This window comes from Lampetra planeri, chromosome 18, assembly GCF_965212315.1.
Source record: "Lampetra planeri chromosome 18, kcLamPlan1.2.h2, whole genome shotgun sequence".
Classification (NCBI taxonomy): Eukaryota; Metazoa; Chordata; class Hyperoartia; order Petromyzontiformes; family Petromyzontidae; genus Lampetra; species Lampetra planeri.
Window position 1 is genome coordinate 6,530,808 of NC_136124.1, and position 19,287 is coordinate 6,550,094.

The following is a 19,287-nucleotide window of genomic DNA, read 5'->3' on the forward strand; positions in this document are numbered from 1 at the left end:
GATGCTACGACGCTTTGAGCCCCAAGCCCCATGTCCGTTGAATTCTGAGATTCCGGAGGAATTGTGCTGAACCGCTGATCGCACGCGCCCGCGTGTCGCGCGCGCGTGTGTTTTGTGTGTTCGTGTGTCGTGCGTGCGCGTTGTGTGCACGTATCATGTGCGTGTGTTTTGTGTGTTTGTGCGCGTGCGTTGTGCGCGCGTGTTGTGCGTGCAAGTTGCGCCCACGGGTTGTGTGCGCGTATTGTGTGCGCGTGTTGTGTGCACGTGTTGTGTGCACGTGTTGTGTGCACGTGTTGTGCACGTGTTGTGTGCACGTGTTGTGTGCACGTGTTGTGTGCACGTGTTGTGTGCACGTGTTGCGCACGGGTTGTGCACGGGTTGTGCTCGCGTGTTGTGTGCACGGGTTGTGCGCGCCAGGGGAAGATGAAAGCTTTATCCACGATCGGCAATGTGGGGTCGATAGGCGCCGCACGATGTAAAGTTCCACCCGGCCCCTTTAAGGAGCCCCTTGGCCCCAGAACGTCAATAATGTTTGTATAAAAATCCCGCACTGAGCACCTGGAATCCAAGGAGGCTACTTAAGCTTCACGCGATTTCTGACAAAGACGATTCCGCGCATTCCACCCCTGCCGTCGGTGAGCAGTGGCACCCCGCCGTCCACCCCGTCCAATCCCACTAGCCACCATCCTTGCCGGGACACTTCACGAGCAAAGGAAGAGTTTGCAAACGTCGACGGTTAGAAAATGCACGCGCCCACAGATTTAGAATCCTCCGGTGCCCTCGAAGTTGGCTGTAAGCACAGTTCTCAAATAAATATCAAATCAACACGTTCGTCAATAACACTGTGTGGCCTTAAAAGGAAAAGTATATAATAGGCGACTTTAAGGGCAATGGCCCTTTTTCATAGCATGTGAACTATTTGATGGATGCGGTGTGTTTTTTTGTTAATAATGTCTGTGCACCACTGCCAACGCAGAAGCATCACCAAATAATTTGTTTATTTCATTTGCTTACTTGGTGATGGCCTTTGTGTGCTTATATCCAGCTACTGCTCTCCAACAAATAGCTTCAAAATTATTTCCTGCTCTAGGGACCGTTATTAAGGCGGTGCCTGCATCCGGTGGTGGGAATTCCACATTCCTTTGGCAGGGGCGAGTCTGCCTCTAAGATATTCACCGTTGACTTCTTACCCAAGGATGAGAAATCAACGTCCAACCAGCCAGAATTTGAACTTGCAACCCCCCCGATTGCGAGCCGCTTTCTCTTGCGCTGAGCCACCTGGCAGGATGCGCGCGCGCGTCCCTTTGCATGTGTCCCTGTGCGTGCGTACCTGTGCGTGCGTACCTGTGCATGCGTACCTGTGCGTGCGTACCTGTGCGTGCGTACCTGTGCATGCGTACCTGTGCACGTGTACCTGTGCATGTGCACCTGTGGATGCGTACCTATGCACGCGTACCTGTGCACGCGTACCTGTGCACGCGTACCTGTGCACGCGCACCTGTGCACGCGTACCTGTGCACGCGTACCTGTGCGTGCGTGCCTGTGCGCGCGTGCCTGTGCGCGCGCCCCTGTGCGCGCGCACCTGTGCGTGTGCTAACCTGTGCACTGCCCTCACGTTTTTGACGCCCACGTGTCTTCAGAGAGGCGTGAGATTAGCTCTGTGGCGACTCCAAGCACAAGTCGCTGTAAGCCGGTGGCTTGGCAGGGTAAATGGAAATGCACTGCTGAGTATCTGTGGCCCTCCTCCCCGCGTCCAATTACGGAGCGAGGATGCCACAATTCCTGCATAAATAATGGCGGCGGGGCTGAAACCGGGGGGGTGGGGGTACAGGCAAGGGTTGCATTAAATGAAATGTCTGTGGAGAGAAGCGGAGATGATGGGTGAGGGAGGTGGTTGTGGGCGGTGTGGCGAGGCTGAGCCGGTGCGTGAGTCATCGTCGCGAGCTTGTTCACCGTGAGCTGCTTGGCCTGTGCGCCATTCCGCCATACCATTATATATATTTTTTTATGCATTATGTTATACTTGTTAACCCAGTAAGGCATCTCCCCAGGCTCGTAACTATTTTTTCAGGAGGGTCCCTGTAGTAGTTGGTGACGATTGCTACGTATCTTCCAAATGAGTAAATTCCAGGGTATTTTTTTTCTCCCAGATTGGGCAAATTTGAACCGTAACATCGGCACGCAGCGGTCTGCCCTTGCGAACGACGTCACGGGATGATTAACTCCCACTGCAAAGCAGACGTCACGTAGCCTACATATATGTTTTTAAACGGTGAGCACAACCTGGGCGGCCCGGCAAATCCGAACCAACAACCTCCGCAAACAAGCGGCGAATGCGCTCCCCCACCGGGCCGTGTTGGCCAGCCCCAAACCGCCGACAAACACCGCACGGGTGCCAACGGGCAGCCAGTTGACGCGCGTGCACTAACTGCGGAAGACCGACGCGCACGCCCCGTCGCGAACACCGCGTGCTGCGGAGTGCGGAGGTTGAGTTCCGATCGTCGCACGGTGGAATTAGCGGAATTGCCGCCGTCGCGGTAGAACGGTCAGCGCCACCCCGTAAATACGCAGGTCGCCCGCTCGATGCCACCTCCCGCCGCGGAGTTTGAAACAACGGTGCAAGTTTCCTTAAATCACCGCCCCCCCCCCCTCTCCCACCGCCTCTGTCCGCCCAAGCAGCACGAATGGGTTCACCACGGGCTATGGTCAGAAGGTCGCGCTAGCCGGGTTCAAGTGTTTGGTAATCTCGATGGATCGAACATTGTTCCCAACGACACGCGGTAGAAGGTGAAAATTATTTGGAGAGGAGGGTGCACGGCACGGCCGTGAAAACCTCTGCTCAACGAGGGCCGTTGCAATATTGGTCTATTTGATCTGTTACTGCTACCCGGCAGTGTTAGCAGTGACAGATGTGGTAAATAAAAAACACACGTGATTTCACCCTCAGTATCTCCATTTTTACAGTCCCTGTTGAATTTGACGACGAAAACAAATTGTGAAATGAATTACCAATATAGTTTTTTTCCACATTTTAAATTGTGTGTGTATATATGAATAAAAGCTAAATATCTTCGCTCACAGACCAAACGTAAGGCCCCACTATGAATGCAGCACATCCCATGCCGTCGGCAAAAGTGTTTTTATTGAGCCAGATAATATTCAAGATATGAAGAAATATTGTGTTTGTGAAAGCCATGTATGTCTTCACAATGTTTCCATTTCAAATGTGAAATATGCCGCTTTGCCACTGTATCTATTTGTAAAAATGCAGCCCCAGTCTGCTCGTGAAATAATCCATGCTGAAAAAGGCAACATTCACTGCACACAAAACTACTTATTTGGTAAAAAAAAATTGTTTTAATGTTTTATGGAATGCCATACCGTTATATTTATATATATTTTACATGTAACGGTCGGCCATAGCGTTATCTTTCATCTCGGTCTGATCTTCCACGTACAATTTGGATAATCGTTGCGTTTGATGTCGACTGTTCGTTATTCACCGTTAAATCTCTTTCATGGTGGCAGTGATGTTGGGGTTTTTTTTCACCTCCCCTTTTGTTTCCTTCTCAGGTGGCCATCAACAGCCGGGGTCTCGTCTACTCCGTCATCCTGCTGCTGGCCTCAGTGTTCATGACGGTGAGTGGCACCCGAATCGAGTCTCAAAAAATAAAATCACGACTTCCGACGGCAAGCGAAAACCCGCTTGCCATCGCGTCGTCTTGCAAATTACGGCCACCCACCATCAACCCCTTACCAGTGCCCTACCTCATTACAGACCAATTCAGACCTTATTGGTCACCCCGTGCCCTTATAGATCTCAACGTTCACCCTATACACTACACTATACACGACACTGTACACTACACTACACATTACACTCCTACACACGACACTATACGCCGCACTACTATACACTACACTGTCCACTACACTACTACACATTGCACTCTACATTACTATACACTACTATACACGACACTTCTACAGATTACACTATGCACTACACTATACACTACTTTACACTATACGACTTCACACTACACTATTCACTGCACTATACAAGACCCGACTACACTACCTGACAACCCCTTACCAGTGCCTACCTTATTACAGACCAATTCAGACCTTATTGGTCTTATAAATCTCAACGTTCATCCTACAACTTCCCATATTGAAACGGCCATACGCCGTAAGGACCTGAAAAACTCAGTTTCCCTGTACAAGAATACGGGTAAACCATATCGGTTGACAAGCTATGCTTTTAAGATCGTGCGTGGAATTGCGCGCACGTTGTTGGCGTGCCCAACGCAAAAAAACAACTGGGGCAAATGAATATTTAATACGAAAATTGTATTCACCCTTCATCACTCTCGCTTCATTGCGCGTTGCGTGCTTGTCGGAAGCCTACGACCAAAGTCACCCGGAATGCGCACCCCACCCCCCCCTACACCACCATCTCGTCGGATCTCGGCGGCTAAGCAGGCTCGTGCCTGGAGAGTCGCCAGGACGCTCGGTAGAATTGCGTGGAGGGCAGTGCATCACGTTGTGTTTTTTTTGTACTGTGCCACGCTCTGACGTCTGCGCTCACCATTTTGACCGACCTGCCACTGACCAGAGAAGGCCAGTCGGATAACCCCCCCCCCCCCCCCCCCATGGCCCCGGGGGGAGGCCCTCATCCAGCAGTGGATTTGATGAGAGGGCTGTAACGTGCACGTTGCATACGAGGTTTAGAGAAAGCTGCGGTGAATAGGCCCGCAATCTACACGGGGCAGCGGGTGAGTGTTGAAATTAAGAATTCTCGAGTGATGTAGCATTCCTTGTAAATTGTTCCCATTAAACTCTGCGAGGCTAGGATTTGAGTGCAGCTTGGCAGGAGCAGTCAGCAGTGTGCATGTGGCCACACACTGAGAGTCTTGCCTTGAAATTTGTGTTGCTGCTATTAATCACGTTATGTCGAAACGAGTTGCGGCCACCCTGAGAATAATTGAAAGTATTTTATTTAGACTTTAAATGTTATTGGTTATAGATTAATTTGGGTTCCCGTAATTTAAAAAATGTGGTTTATGGAAATAAGGGGTGGGCAGGAGGGCTGAACGATTTGGGGAAAATATCTAATTGCGATTTTTCTGACAGATATTGCGATTGCAATTTGATTTGCGATTAAAATTTTTTAAAGTCAAGCTTCAGTTTAATATTCACTGTGTAATAGATTTAAAACATGTGATGGAGTATTACCACATGATACCATCTAAATATGAACTGCTATTCTAATGAAAGGATGAGAACTTAATAGATATGAATTGCTTCCAACATGTATTTATTAAAAAAAATTAATTGAAATAGAACAATCAAACATAAAAAAGTTGTGATGTTAAATCAATTAAGTCATTATACTAAATAATAAACCTATTCCAATAAGAAAGTAATAGGACTTTCAAATCGCATAAAATCGCAGCCTTTGCGATTGGCTGATTGCATTATTTCAAATAGCAGTTTCGATTTGAAATCGATTCATCGTTCAGCCCGAGTGGGCAGGGGAGGGCGAAATGGAGAGTGGAGCGGCGGTGCACTGCACTACGATTCCGGCAACCCGCGTTCGATACCTGGACACGGCTCATCTTAAGGGCAAGTGATATCAGAAACCTTCCTCCTTCCCCCTCCTCCACCAACCTGCACTGACAAGCCTGGCAAAGTGTGCTCAGTCTTCATCCGTTGGTGGATCGAGAATTGGCCGTATTATATTAATGGTATAAATTGTACCTCCTTTGCATGATCAAACGCTTACAATTGTTTTCTTGAATGGGTTGCCAAGTTTCCGTTGTATAAGTGGGAGTATTTCAACAGGGCCGTATTCTGCAGCTGTAGAACATTGATTCGTTGCTCAAGTGTGATTGCTTACCCACATATAGATCCGTGCAGAATAAAGAACCCACATTTCCTTATCTAACTTTGTGCAATGTTGGCAAATACATTTCACAAGGGGGCACGATGGGGGTACCTGGCCGGAGGTCTGGCTGGCTAGTCGCTCTGTGTCGCTGAAGATTTGTTTGTGTGTGCGTAAAGAGCTGTGTTGAGACGCAGCAGGCACTGATTAACTGGTTAACTCCCTGGGCTTGTGCACAGGAGGTCGTGGGTTAGATCCCAAGTGTTAATACCTGTATATTTGGAGTTTGCGTGTTCTCCCCATGGCTGCGTGTATATTTCTCCGGGTCCTCCAGGTTTTCCCTCCACATTTAGAAACATGCCTTTAGAGTATTTGGCTCCTATAAATTCCCACGTGATAATCCACGTAGTTGAGCTATCATTTGTGGCCAGGTCGCTTCCAAAAAAATAAGAGCTACATAGCTCAGTGGGCCTTTCCTGGTAAAATAAAATAAAAAGTTTCAGTTTGCATGGTTGGCTATCGAACCATTCCCAGTCTATAATCTTCTTGGAGATGATGGCAGTGATGTGGTTCAGGAGCGAGATGCCAATGTCGAGTTCGTGAAATGTTGCTGTTCCTCCTGCAATGAAGGAGCGCAGACGACAGTGGTTTACTATATGATCCGTAGTGTGGGCTGCATGCCCACAGTCGCACTACTACTGTGGCTCGTGTTTTTAATTTTCCAGCTATTGAGAGGTGGTAAGCACTGGCCTGTTGTTGATATTCTGATGTGGTTATGGGGCATTCCCATAATTTTTCTAGTCACGATTAATATGGATTTTCACGATGCTAAGTTTCTAACTTATTTTGCCGTGCATGCTTTGCTTTAGCCTATTTAATAAATAAATAAATGTGCTTCAATATTTCGTATCATGCTGGGGAAAACAGTACATTGATTTGTAAAAAGTTTGCGCCCCATTTAAAATGAAACCGTGTGCGCGCCATATAATACGGATGAGTTTTATATGAAAACGTTTCAAATATTGCATTTTCCAGCACAATTTTCGTATATATTTTTCCACAATTTACATTTTGTAAGGATGTGCTGCGTCTTCGTGCGACGCAGCTTTTTTGGATGCTAAAAAGAAAGCGGCGTTTTTTATCGGTGGCGTAATTTCTTGCGACGTGGAAAACTTTAGGAAATGTTTGCGAAGTGACATGTGCAAGACCAATTTGTGTGTCTGTGGGATGCGGTGGTGTCACGGTTAACGCGTTGCGCTATTAGCCCGGTGAACCGAGTTCGATTCCCGCTCGCGGACAACACCGGTGATCATAATTATCTGAATCGGACCTTGGCCTCCCCTCGGTCGACTCAGCCTCAAATGAGTACCTGATGTGCTGTGTAAACACGTCGGCTTTCTCGACCAATATCCATAATCTAGGTGTTTTTTTTTAGGTTAGATCGCGTAAATATAAATGTGTCGTTAAACCCGCCACCGCCTGTCGCCTGATGAAGCTGGTTGTAATAACTGGCGAAACGCCGAACTCAGATTGTAAATTTGGTGATTTGTTCTGCAACACACCGGTGTGCTGTACTAGTACACTACACTATACACTACACTACTACACACTAGTGCTGTATTAGTGACGAATTGTCATATTCTGTTTACGTGACAACCCTTACTAATTGGCTGTGTCCGGGTGGTGGCGGGTTTAACGACGCATTTATATCGAAGCCAAAAACAAGAAAACCCCATACTAGTGGTGTGTAAACATCGCCACTTTGGAGATAACGACAGCCAGGCGTGGTGGTGGCCACCCACCACCTCGTGTGCCGTGTCGGCCTTCATAGGTGTTCGCTAACAGCACTTGCCCCAACAGTCTGTTAGGTTGAGACACGGGGGATCTTTGTCTCTTTGTCACAGGTGTCAAATCAGAACGGATAGCGGTGTGGGGCGAGACGAAGTCTTAGTGCAGCAAGGACGCCACGTTATGTACAGCAGCACGCACATTGTCAGCTGCTGTCTTCTTCAGAACTGACGATAGGCTTTGATGGCCGTAACGCAGAGATGAGATGGTGAAAGAGGCCGATTTGGAATTCGAGGATCGGTCGTTTGAAACGTGGGAAATGGTACAATGGAGGACGTCCTTCGCAAGCCGTCGTGGGCCCCCGTTTCATCAAAAATTGGCGCGGATTTTATTTTCCGCTCTCAAAATAATCCACCCGGAATGTATTCATCTCTCGGCGTACAGTGCACGCAATGCTATCAAGAACTGCGCCCATTGCCTTGTATGTCGGCTAACCGAAGCGCCATCTGATTACTCGGCATGCTCTAATTTTAATATAAAGCGACATAAAAAAAAAGAATAAGCTTTGCCCGCTGTTTTATCTCGGTCTAGACTGCGTGCCGTACAGTTCTGCGTGCAAGTCGAACTTCTTTCGCACCGCACGTAGCCCAACCCTACTCGTCGTAGGTGCGGGCAAAGGACAACAAACTAAACACACACAAGACGCAGCTCTGAAGAAAAATTAGTTCCGCGTTGTGCGAAAAGTTGCTCCCGAATAGAAGAACGGCGTCGTAGCGAGGACGCGTCACGGCGTGAACGCCGCCACGCGTGGAGCGAGAGGAGTCGTCGCATTCGATCCATCGGCACCGCCCGCTCGGTAACCCCACAGTGCTCCCTCGTCGTCGTCGTCGTTGTTGTTGACAGCAACTTTCTGCCGCCTCCTCTTCAATCTCCCATCTTCTTTCTCCTTTCCCTCTGAACTTTCTTGTCACCATCGTCCACCCGCCTTTCTGGCCACACGTCCGAGCCGTCTCGGTCGATTCTCGCCCAACTTCGGCTCTGTCGACGCAGTCGTCACTCGACGCTCCCCCCCCCCACCCCTTCACTTCCAACATGCCCTTTGCTGCGTTAACTCTTCTTCTCCTCCTCCTTTCGTCTGGCATGGGTGGGGGTGGGGTTGGGGGTGGGGGTGGGGGGTGGGGGGTGGGGTTGGGGGAAGCAACGGTTTGTGTCGATGACGTCATAGTTGAACGTTAAGGTCCTTCAACCAATCCAAAGGCGGCAGTCGACGCTGTAGGGATTGCAGCATATTATTACGTGCCAGGGACTTTATGAGATGATAGGACAATAGTTTGAGTCCATAATTGGCAAAAAGTAACGGCAAAGCAGTTATAAGTGACTCACAGAATTGTGTGCAGTTGCGTATCCAGCACACGACTTCCCTGAAGGCAAACACCTTCAGCGAGCACGATGCCGATCACACACGATTCGAATTCGACCCTCGATCGATGGCTGCGCCATCGCCGCACACGCGTCGAATAAAAAAAACAAGTCCTTACTTACGAACAACTCCTCTATCATTTGTCATTGCTGGAGGGGTTGCCCCCACTACCTGAAAATCCTGGCTCCGCCATTGGCTTCGCCACAGTCGCAGTTTGGCGATTCTTTGATTTTACATTTGAATGTATTTGCGGTACATCAGTGATGCATGGTGTATATATTTTCAAAAGCAATTTTTTCACAGTAATTAATTAATTCATCTATTTTCCCGCGATTCGCAACCCCGGGGTGGTGCGTCAACATCAGTTCTCGTAGTCGTAGGACAAATGTCGGTTCAAATTTCGACATTTGGACTTTTATGAGGACCCGGTGTTTTATGCTGCACCAGTGTACTGCCAATACCTCCATTTATATAACAGCTTGTACGACGTCACACAGAAACAGAAAGAGACAGACAGAGAGAGAGAGAGAGACAGTAAGAGAGAGACACACAGAGACAGAAGGCCAGAGAGAGGGACAGAGAGAGACAGACGGAGCAACAGAGAGAGAGAAAGAGATCTCCCCGTGCCGCGTCTGAGCGTAGTTCGGCGTGGTCCACAGCCCTCCCACTACGCAACAACAAAACACCTTCACTTACAACCGATCTGTCAATCCACTGCTGGATGATCGGATAGAGGCCCTACACCACACACCATGTCAATCGTTGGGGATTGTTTTACCATACTTCACCACGCTGGTCACAAGTTGGTGAAAGGGGGGGGGGGGGGTTGAGGGTGTGTGGAGGACCGTTTCGGATCTCAATCGGTCGCCATAGACATTCATTTGGCTGCTATCAATGTCCACGTGATAAGCCACTTCGTTGAGCTATCATTTGTGGTCGCTTCTGGAAGAGAAGCTGACAGCTCAGTGGACTTGAGCTGCTAAAATAAAAAAAAATGCTTTTTTTGTGTGTTTTGCTTACCTTGCCTATACTTTAGACTCCCATCGTGTTTTGTATTAAACTATAACAACGACGATTTTCATTTTACCCGGTAAAGCCCACTGAGCTATAGAGATATTTTTCAGAAGGAACCTTGGCCACAAATGAGAGCCCAACGAGAAGTGGCTTATCGTCGTGTGGAAATGTACAGCAGCCAAATACTCTAAACGCGTGATGTTGATTCTAAATGTGGAGAGAAAAACCGGAGGACCTTGAGAAAAATCCACACGGCCACGGGGAGAGAGACACGCAAACGCCAGATATTCAACAGGGGTCAAGGTCGGGGTCGAACCCACGACCTCCTGTATACCAGGCGAGGTAGTTAACATCTCCTCGCCACCGTGGCGCCCAAAGTTTGCCATATGATGGTTGTTGTAACGTTCTGGACATCTGTAACAAAAAGAGCTTTACAGCTCATCGGCTTCCTCAAGTACAAATACATATTCTGATTCCGACGTTTGCCGTGGCTGGACGTGGAACTCGGGGTCACCGAATTCCGAGTGCGGTGCTCTGACTGCTGTGTCACCTCGACACAGTTCGTACACACACACACACACGCGCGCGGGATTACATCTTGTGTTGCGTAACCCTGCGCGGCCCCCTGGTGTTGTGTAACCTAATGTGTGTGTGTGTGTGTTTGCAGCCTGTGCACTGATTTAATACTTAAACTAAAAAAACATTGATGAAACTGAGATGTGGTGAATACGGATTTATGCAAATCGAGGCTGATGCATGCACAGACTCTCGATGCTAAGCTTCTTAATATATTGAATTATGCTGCAGACTGTAATGCCCCCAAAGAGGACCACAAATCACAAATCTCCACTGCACACTCATATGCCCCTGTAATGTTTTGTTTGTTTTGTTTCTATGCCACGGCTTATCCTTGAGGTTGGGTGGTGCACATTCCGACTGTCGGCGGGGTCTCCGTCCGTCCTTTTGTAGCAGGCCACGCCAAACTCACGCAACCGCGTTCCCGACGCCATCGTGGTGGCGAACGGCGGAGGGGGAGGAGGTTCGTTCGGTTACAGGAGGTGGGGGGGGGGGGTGCGTTGGCACCTTGGCCTCCTTCTGCACGCCGTGCCCTTTGCGGGATCGCTGAACTAATAACGCACGTTCGCTCGGTTCGCAAACCCTCCAAGTTCATGCTTCTCCATAGAAATTCTCAGTTGTTGGTGCACGTTGAACTTCTGCCGTGCCCTACGTAGCCCAGCCGCGCTCATCGGAGGTACGGGGGGGTGGGAAGGAAAACTATTTTAAACACAAAAAGCAGTACTGAAGAAATGAGTGTTCAATCTAGATTGAAAAGTGCAGAGCTCCAAGACCGAATGCCAAAACGCAAGGCAGACACCAACGACCAGGAGAGGCGTGACACTGGCCCTCCTCTTAGGGACCGAATAATCCTCAGCAGTTTACGCAGAATTGGTATGTTGATCATTTACGTAACCCTTGCCAGTCTACTGCTGGATGAAGGCCTCACACCGTGTGGGTCATGACCAGAGGTGTGGACTCGAGTCATGTGACTTGGACTCGAGTCAGACTCGAGTCATGAATTTGATGACTTGCGACTCGACTTGGACTTGCATAACAATGACTTTGTCCCACCTCTGAGATGTGGACTCGAGTCATGTGACTTGGACTCGAGTCAGACTCGAGTCATGAATTTGATGACTTGCGACTCGACTTGGACTTGCATAACAATGACTTTGTCCCACCTATGAGATGTGGACTCGAGTCATGTGACTTGGACTCGAGTCAGACTCGAGTCATGAATTTGATGACTTGCGACTCGACTTGGACTTGCATAACAATGACTTTGTCCCACCTATGAGATGTGGACTCGAGTCATGTGACTTGGACTCGAGTCAGACTCGAGTCATGAATTTGATGACTTGCGACTCGACTTGGACTTGCATAACAATGACTTTGTCCCACCTCTGGTAATGACTATACTTCACCGTGCTGGTCAGTGCGGGTTGGTGAAGGCAGAGGCTCACCGCTGGAATTAGCAGTGGACGAGAGTCGAACTCAGGTGGCCCGGTTCATAGCTCAGTGCGCTAACTGCTGTGCCTCCGCTCCCTACTCTGGCACAAAACACATTAGGGCATACATACACACACGGGCACAAGACAAAGATCCCCTGTATAACTTTCACAGACTTTTGGGGCAAGTGCCCTTAGCGAGCACCGATGAAGGCCGGCACAGCATGCGAGGGGGTGGGTGGCCAGCACCACGCCCGGCCACATCTGTCTCCCCAGTAGCGATGTTTTACACATTGCACCAGATACTTATTTGAGGCCGAGTCGACCTAGGGGAGAAGGCTCAGGACCTATTCAGATAATGGTCAGTGATGTTGGCCGTGAGCGGGAATGTAACTCGTGTCGCCGGGTTTATAGCGCAGCGCGCTGATCACTGCACCACCGCTCCCCACATATACACAATCACACACAGACTCGCGCAGACAGAGAATCACACACACACAACCTCACACACAACCTCACACACAATCGCATATACGCAATCACACACACACCCTCGCACAGACGGACACACAATTACATGTGTACAAAATATGCGTCATCTTAAAACAAATTAATCCCAATGGGCTCTCGCCTGTCTAATTGAAACACGCATTGATTAAATATAGAATAAAGCCACACGTATTCCGAGCATTCTCTGCAACGTTGCCCATAGCTTTAACAAAAACGAAGTGAGCTCGCGTGCCGAGGTAGCGATTAACCCCGATGTTCATTGTCAGTATGTGCGCGTAATCTGAAATTCGTTTTCATCGCACCGGCACATTGCTCCCTTGACGTTTTTTTTTTCCCGTGGAAGGTGGCGGGAGCGTTCAAATCACCTGTAAGTGCTGCGTTTGGCGATGTGGACGCTCGGCGGAAAAGCCGGCGATGGGGGAAAGGGGAGATGGTTTTTGAGAAGATCGTGAATTTATTAGCGTCGTTGTAGGAGATGCGATCTCACGACGCCATGTGCGCACACACGCACACGCACGCACGCGCACACACGCGCGTGCCTTGTTAATCCAGCACATGGGTCGGCCAACCAATTTTCCGAAATCGGTAAAAAAAATACTCAATATTTCAAGAGCCGCATTGCACGTGAATATGAGACGGGGCGGTCTTTAATGAGTAACGTGTCACGAAGCAGTTCCTTAAAGAGCCACCGCATGCAGCTCCGGAACCGCAGGCTTGCCGAGCCGTGATCTCGCGGGTTGGGCCAGGAACGCTCGGCCACTTGCAACACAGTGGCAGCAACCCCATGGTGAGTCCAGTCAACTCTGTGCTTGTGACCTTGTTTAAAGGGGGTCCAATACCAACACCTAAGGGCATTTAAAGTAATTTTGTATTAATCTAATTCATATTTAAAGAGCCCCTTCCCTCAAGGCGCTCTGACACAACTTACAAAGCGGTGACACAGAATGCAATGGTGTAGTTCAAGTTAATTTATTAGGTATAGCCATGTGAGCCATTCGGCTCTTGAATCGGGTGCAAACGCAACAAACAAAAAACAAAAACATGGACAAAAAGCATCTTAAAGTGATTATGTGACTGAGTGCAAACAGAAAATCCAAGAAAAGACAGCAAAATATTGCAGAAAAAACACCGTACACCAACGCTGTGTGCAAAAATCCCAGTGGGATGCAAGTCAAACAACCAACAAACATGGCTAAACCAATACACTTTTCGAAATCACCAAAATAAAGCCGTTCCCAGTTGACTTGGGCAGTGCTACAAGGTATTGAGGAATGATTGGCAGCGATAGAGGAGTCACTTGGGGATCGTGAAAGGGCTTTAGGGGAGGGACGGGAAGGAGTGGAGGGGCGAAGGGAGGGAAGAGGAAGAGAATGGGCAACAAAAAAGAGGCGTTGCTTTAAGAGAGGAATGGAAGGAGGTTAAGGAGTTGGACTGCTCAACGTACAGGGGTAGTGCTGAGTCTATGGTCAGTGCTGAGTCTGGGGTCAGTATTGAGTATTTTGTGCAGTGCTGAGTCTATGGGCAATGATGAGTCTATGGACAGTGTTGAGTCTATGGGCAGTGATGAGTCTATGGGCAGTGGTGAGTCTATGGTGCAGTGGTGAGTCTATGGGCAGTGCTGAGTCTATGGGGCAGTACTGAGTCTATGGGCAGTGTTGAGTCTATGGGCAGTGCTGAGTCTATGGGCAGTGCTGAGTCTATGGGCAGTGGTGAGTCTATGGGCAGTGCTGAGTCTATGGGCAGTGCTGAGTCTATGAGTAGTGCTGAGTCTGGGGCAGTGCTGAGTCTATGGGCAGTGCTGAGTCTATGGGCAATGATGAGTCTATGGGCAGTGATGAGTCTATGGGCAGTGATGAGTCTATGGGCAATGATGAGTCTATGGGCAGTGATGAGTCTATGGGCAATGATGAGTCTATGGACAGTGTTGAGTCTATGGGCAGTGATGAGTCTATGGGCAGTGGTGAGTCTATGGTGCAGTGGTGAGTCTATGGGCAGTGCTGAGTCTATGGGGCAGTACTGAGTCTATGGGCAGTGTTGAGTCTATGGGCAGTGCTGAGTCTATGGGCAGTGCTGAGTCTATGGGCAGTGGTGAGTCTATGGGCAGTGCTGAGTCTATGAGTAGTGCTGAGTCTGGGGCAGTGCTGAGTCTATGGGCAATGATGAGTCTATGGGCAGTGATGAGTCTATGGGCAGTGATGAGTCTATGGGCAGTGGTGAGTCTATGGTGCAGTGGTGAGTCTATGGGCAGTGCTGAGTCTATGGGGCAGTACTGAGTCTGGGGCAGTGCTGAGTCTATGGGCAGTGGTGAGTCTATGGGCAGTGCTGAGTCTATGGGCAGTGCTGAGTCTATGGGCAGTGCTGAGTCTATGGGCAGTGCTGAGTCTATGGGCAGTGCTGAGTCTATGGGCAGTGCTGAGTCTATGGGCAGTGCTGCTTCACATAAAAGGGGAAGTTTATTCCGGTGGAGGGATTCGAGGAGGAAGATGAACGAGGTGAGTGCTCTAGGGACCAGGAGGAGTCATATTCAGGAGTGACCTGGGTCGCCACAAATGACAAAAGCAGAACAAACGATGGCAGTGAAGCAATTCGATATCGGCTCAAAAGCAAACGTTAAACAAAATAAAAAGTCAGTAATTTCCTGCTCAAATACACATTGAGATGGATGGTACTCATCTCCTCTTTGCAGCCCTGAGGCAGGGGTGGACATTCCTCATTCATATGGCAGGGGTAAGTCTGTCCGTTGCACGACCACTGTCGGTGCCCCCCTCACCGCCAACGCCGTTGGGTTAAACCCGGCTGTGCCGAGTTCAATACAAAACTCGAACAAATGTTGGGCATGATGACATTACGAGCACGTGACTTGCGTTTTTGTTTTAATTGAACGTTTGACCAAAAGGCCTCGCATAGAAATGTCAATAAATGATTACCGTACTGCCAGCTGCGACATGGATCGGAAAACAACACGATCATTACCAAAGAAAGCGGGAAACAAACGAAACGATAAGTGCTGCGATAAAGAAAAATGGGAAAAGATGCGTTTGCTCGCATTCGGAATGAGAGACGGAGAAAAGGGGGTGGAATGAATGGCTGGATTGGAGAACACTCGCAGGCTAATGGCATCGTTCTGGCTGTCAGCAAGACAGACGAGTCCATCGTGCTTGGGCGCAGGACACGCCGCGGCTCGCAGGGACGATGACGGATGGATCGTGAGTCGCGACGGGAGTGGCAGCCGCAGGGAGGGGGAACGCGTCCGAGACGGCCCCGTCCATCCGAGGTCGGGGTGGTCTCGCACAACCGAGGAGACGGAGCGATGGTGTAACGGTTTGCGTGCAGGCGGCCAGCCACGTGGCATCGCGAGATATTTGTGGGTTTTTTTATTGTACCAGGTAATAAGCGACCTGGCTATCACAAATGCTCGCTCAACGAACGAAGTGGCTGATCTCATCACGTGGACATTTTTAGCAGCCAAATACTCAACTTTGGGTGGAGGGGGGGGGGGCTTCATCTAACGGTGGATTGACCATGGCTGTCTGTCTGATGGTAACGATAATATCGAAATGCTTGCCCCAGCTGCAGCACTTCGCAGCAATATCGGGGGGGGGGGGCAGAGAAGAGGTTGCATTTGAAGCTTTGCTGCTGAGATCCCGAGCCTCATTAAACGACCACCACACTTTTAATCAGCAGCGAGATTTGGTTTTTCACCCCGCATTGCTTTTGATCTGGGCCCAGGATAAGTGTAGGTTTTTTTTTTACGTACATCTCCAAACACACCAGCGGCCAGTCATTGTTCTGTGTCCTATGGTCTATTTATAGATTGATGTCTTAAAATGAGGTCGAGGGGGGGGGGATGGGAGCGTTTCGGGATTTTGTGCCAGGGACTTTGGTCTTTGTTTCAAGAGTAAGTGCACCCTCCATTTGCGCTTTCAAGCAGTGGCTATTCTAGGACGCGGTAATACATGAGGCACCTTCGGGGGAAATCTACTCGCGTGGGGTGGGGGGGGGCGCAACCTGATAACTCTCTGATGTGCGTCAGTCCGGGCTTGTCCCCGCGCGTGCCCGAGTTCCTGCAGAAGCTCCCAGCGCCCCGCGGAGCGAAACATCGGACGTGGTAGCGCGCAAACGCGTCACGTGTCGGAAGAGCTGTCCGATTCTCGGGCTCCTCCGCCCCGCCGTTCCGTAGGAATCGGGCTGTGTTCCCCGCGTCTGTGCAATTGCTCCATTTGCCACGGATGAATATTGGCGCAATTACAGAGACGAATATTCCACGGATAATGAAAGTGCCTCTAAATGGGATGGGGGGTGGGGTTTTGCACGGCAAGGGCCACTGCTCCTCATTATGGGGGGGGGGGTGCATGTACAAAGACAAAGATTCCCCTATGAAGGCCGGAACGGTACACGAGAGGGTGGGTGGCCAGCACCACGCCCGACCGCCTTTGTCTCCCCAGTGGCGATGTTTACACACCGCACCGGGTACTCATTTGAGGCCGAGTCGAGCTAGGGGAGGGCCCAGGACCGGTTCAGATAATCGTCACTGGGTGTTGGCCGTGAGCGGGAATCGAACTCGGGTCGCCAGGTTCGTAGCACAGCGTGCTAACCACTACACAACCGCTCCTCACATGTACACACACACATACACCCGCGGGCGCGCATCCCCAATGAAAAATTCGCTCGGAACGCGCCCGATCTCGTCAGATCTCTCGTCAAGCCAAGCAGGAGTGTGGAGCCTGGCCAGCACTTCTTGGATGCGCGTCCACCGTACACAGACCCGTTGCTTTGCAGGGTCGACGTGGCGCGGAAGGCGCATCAATATCATGCGGAGATCTGTAGATTCACATCCACACACCATGGGCTCACGTAGAGACCCATGGACTCACACAGAGATCTGTAGATTCACATCCACACACCATGGGCTCACATAGAGACCCATTCACTCACACAGAGATCTGTAGATTCACATCCACACACCATGGGCTCACATAGAGACCCATTCACTCACACAGAGATCTGTAGATTCACATACAGACACCATGGACTCACGTAGAGACCTATGGACTAACAGAGAGATCTATAGATTCACATCCAGGCACCATGGACTCACGTAGAGACCCATGGACTAACAAAGATTTATAGATTACTATCCACACACCATGGGCTCACGTAAAGACCCATGGACTAACACAGAGATCTATACCAAGGAGTCATGATCACAGCGATTGCACTACTCTGCTCCTCCTGACGCGACCATCTGCTCTGTCCGTCGACATCAGCCATGCGAAGGAGAGGAAGTGTGCAGGGACGTGCACCGCTCTTACGCACAGCTGTGCGAGACGTGTGTGGCCTGGGCCAGGTGTACGCGAGTGGGGGGCGGGTGGGGGCTGGGATGGAGGGGGGGCTGGGATGGAGGGGGGGCGGGTCATCGAGCAGATTTTTCGAGTGACGTGCCACGAGCGGCGGTCACCACAACCTCCGTTCGTCTTTCCACCACCGATCAACCTCCGCCCTTGCCAATCGGATGAACAGAGCGTGTGCGTCTCCGTACGCTCGCTGGCGTGGTGGTGGTGGTGGGGGGGGGGAGTTGTGATTGACTGTGCACAGCGGTGGTGTCGCGGTTACCGCGCTGCGCTACGAAGCCAGTGGCACGATTTCGATTCCCGCTGGCGGTCAACAGCGACGATAACACTGGTCAACACACTTTTTCTGGCATAAGGTATTCCAAAGGTTTTAATGTAATTTTGTGGTGCTGATTCCAAATTTGGCATCAGTTTTTGTTTATCACATCAGGTTTTTGAGATATCAAATATTGCATTTTCAATAAAAACTGCAGAAGAAAAATATTAAATAAATGTGGATATCTACATAAAATGATATTATAAACACACTATCCTAAAAATACAGCACCATATTTTAACACTAAAGCAGTCACTGACTCGCAACAACTTGCAATCATAAGTGACAGAGTTAATTTCGGGTAAAATCAATGAAAATGGGGTATGCCGATAGCATAAAAATTATGTGATAGAGCAAATCTGAGACCAGATTTGGAATCAGCACCCTGAAATTAGTCTAAAACAGCTGCAAACGTCCAGGCCATGAAAAAATGTTTGTTTTGTTGACCAGTGTTATCTGAACCGGTCCTGAGCCTCCTCTAGGCCGACTCGGCCTCAAATGAGTAACTGGTGCGGTGTGTAAACATCGCCACTGGGGAAGACGGAGATGGCCGAGCATGGTGTTGGCGACCCAACCCTTCGTGTGCCGTGCCGGCCTTCATAGGTGCTCTCTCACAGCACTTGCCCCCAAACAGTTTGTTAAGGCTATACGGGGGATCTTTGTCTTTGATTGACAGAGATACGTGAGATGTGCCCTTTCATGGAACACGCATTCTTTCGGAATCGGAACCTTTACTAATACTGGAGGAATCCGATGAGCTATACAGCTCATTTTCACAGATGGGACGGGGGTGGGTTGGTGGGCGATGTGTCCACGTTCACGTCGAGCTCTGTGAACCAGTGGACAGCTTCAGGAGTAGCTATCACACGTGTGCTGGGGCCGTGCCGCGTGCTGTTTGGCACACTGTCCGACGTTTGGCTCCGCGTGCGCGGAGATTCTTTGGGAAGCTGAATAGAGCTGCTCGCTTTGGGGGCGAGCAGGAAAGGAAGTGAGCC

At 49.8% G+C, this 19,287-nt stretch overlaps 1 protein-coding gene across 1 annotated transcript in view; it reads left to right on the plus strand.

Moving 5' to 3' along the window:
• Positions 1-19,287, plus strand: part of LOC144723547 (sodium/potassium/calcium exchanger 3-like) — a 140,882-nt gene that overhangs the window by 104,583 nt on the left and 17,012 nt on the right. Inside the window, exon 16 of the mRNA XM_078602382.1 lies at positions 3,574-3,639. Within this exon, the coding sequence (XP_078458508.1) occupies positions 3,574-3,639 (66 nt within the window). The remainder of the gene's footprint in view (positions 1-3,573; positions 3,640-19,287) is intronic.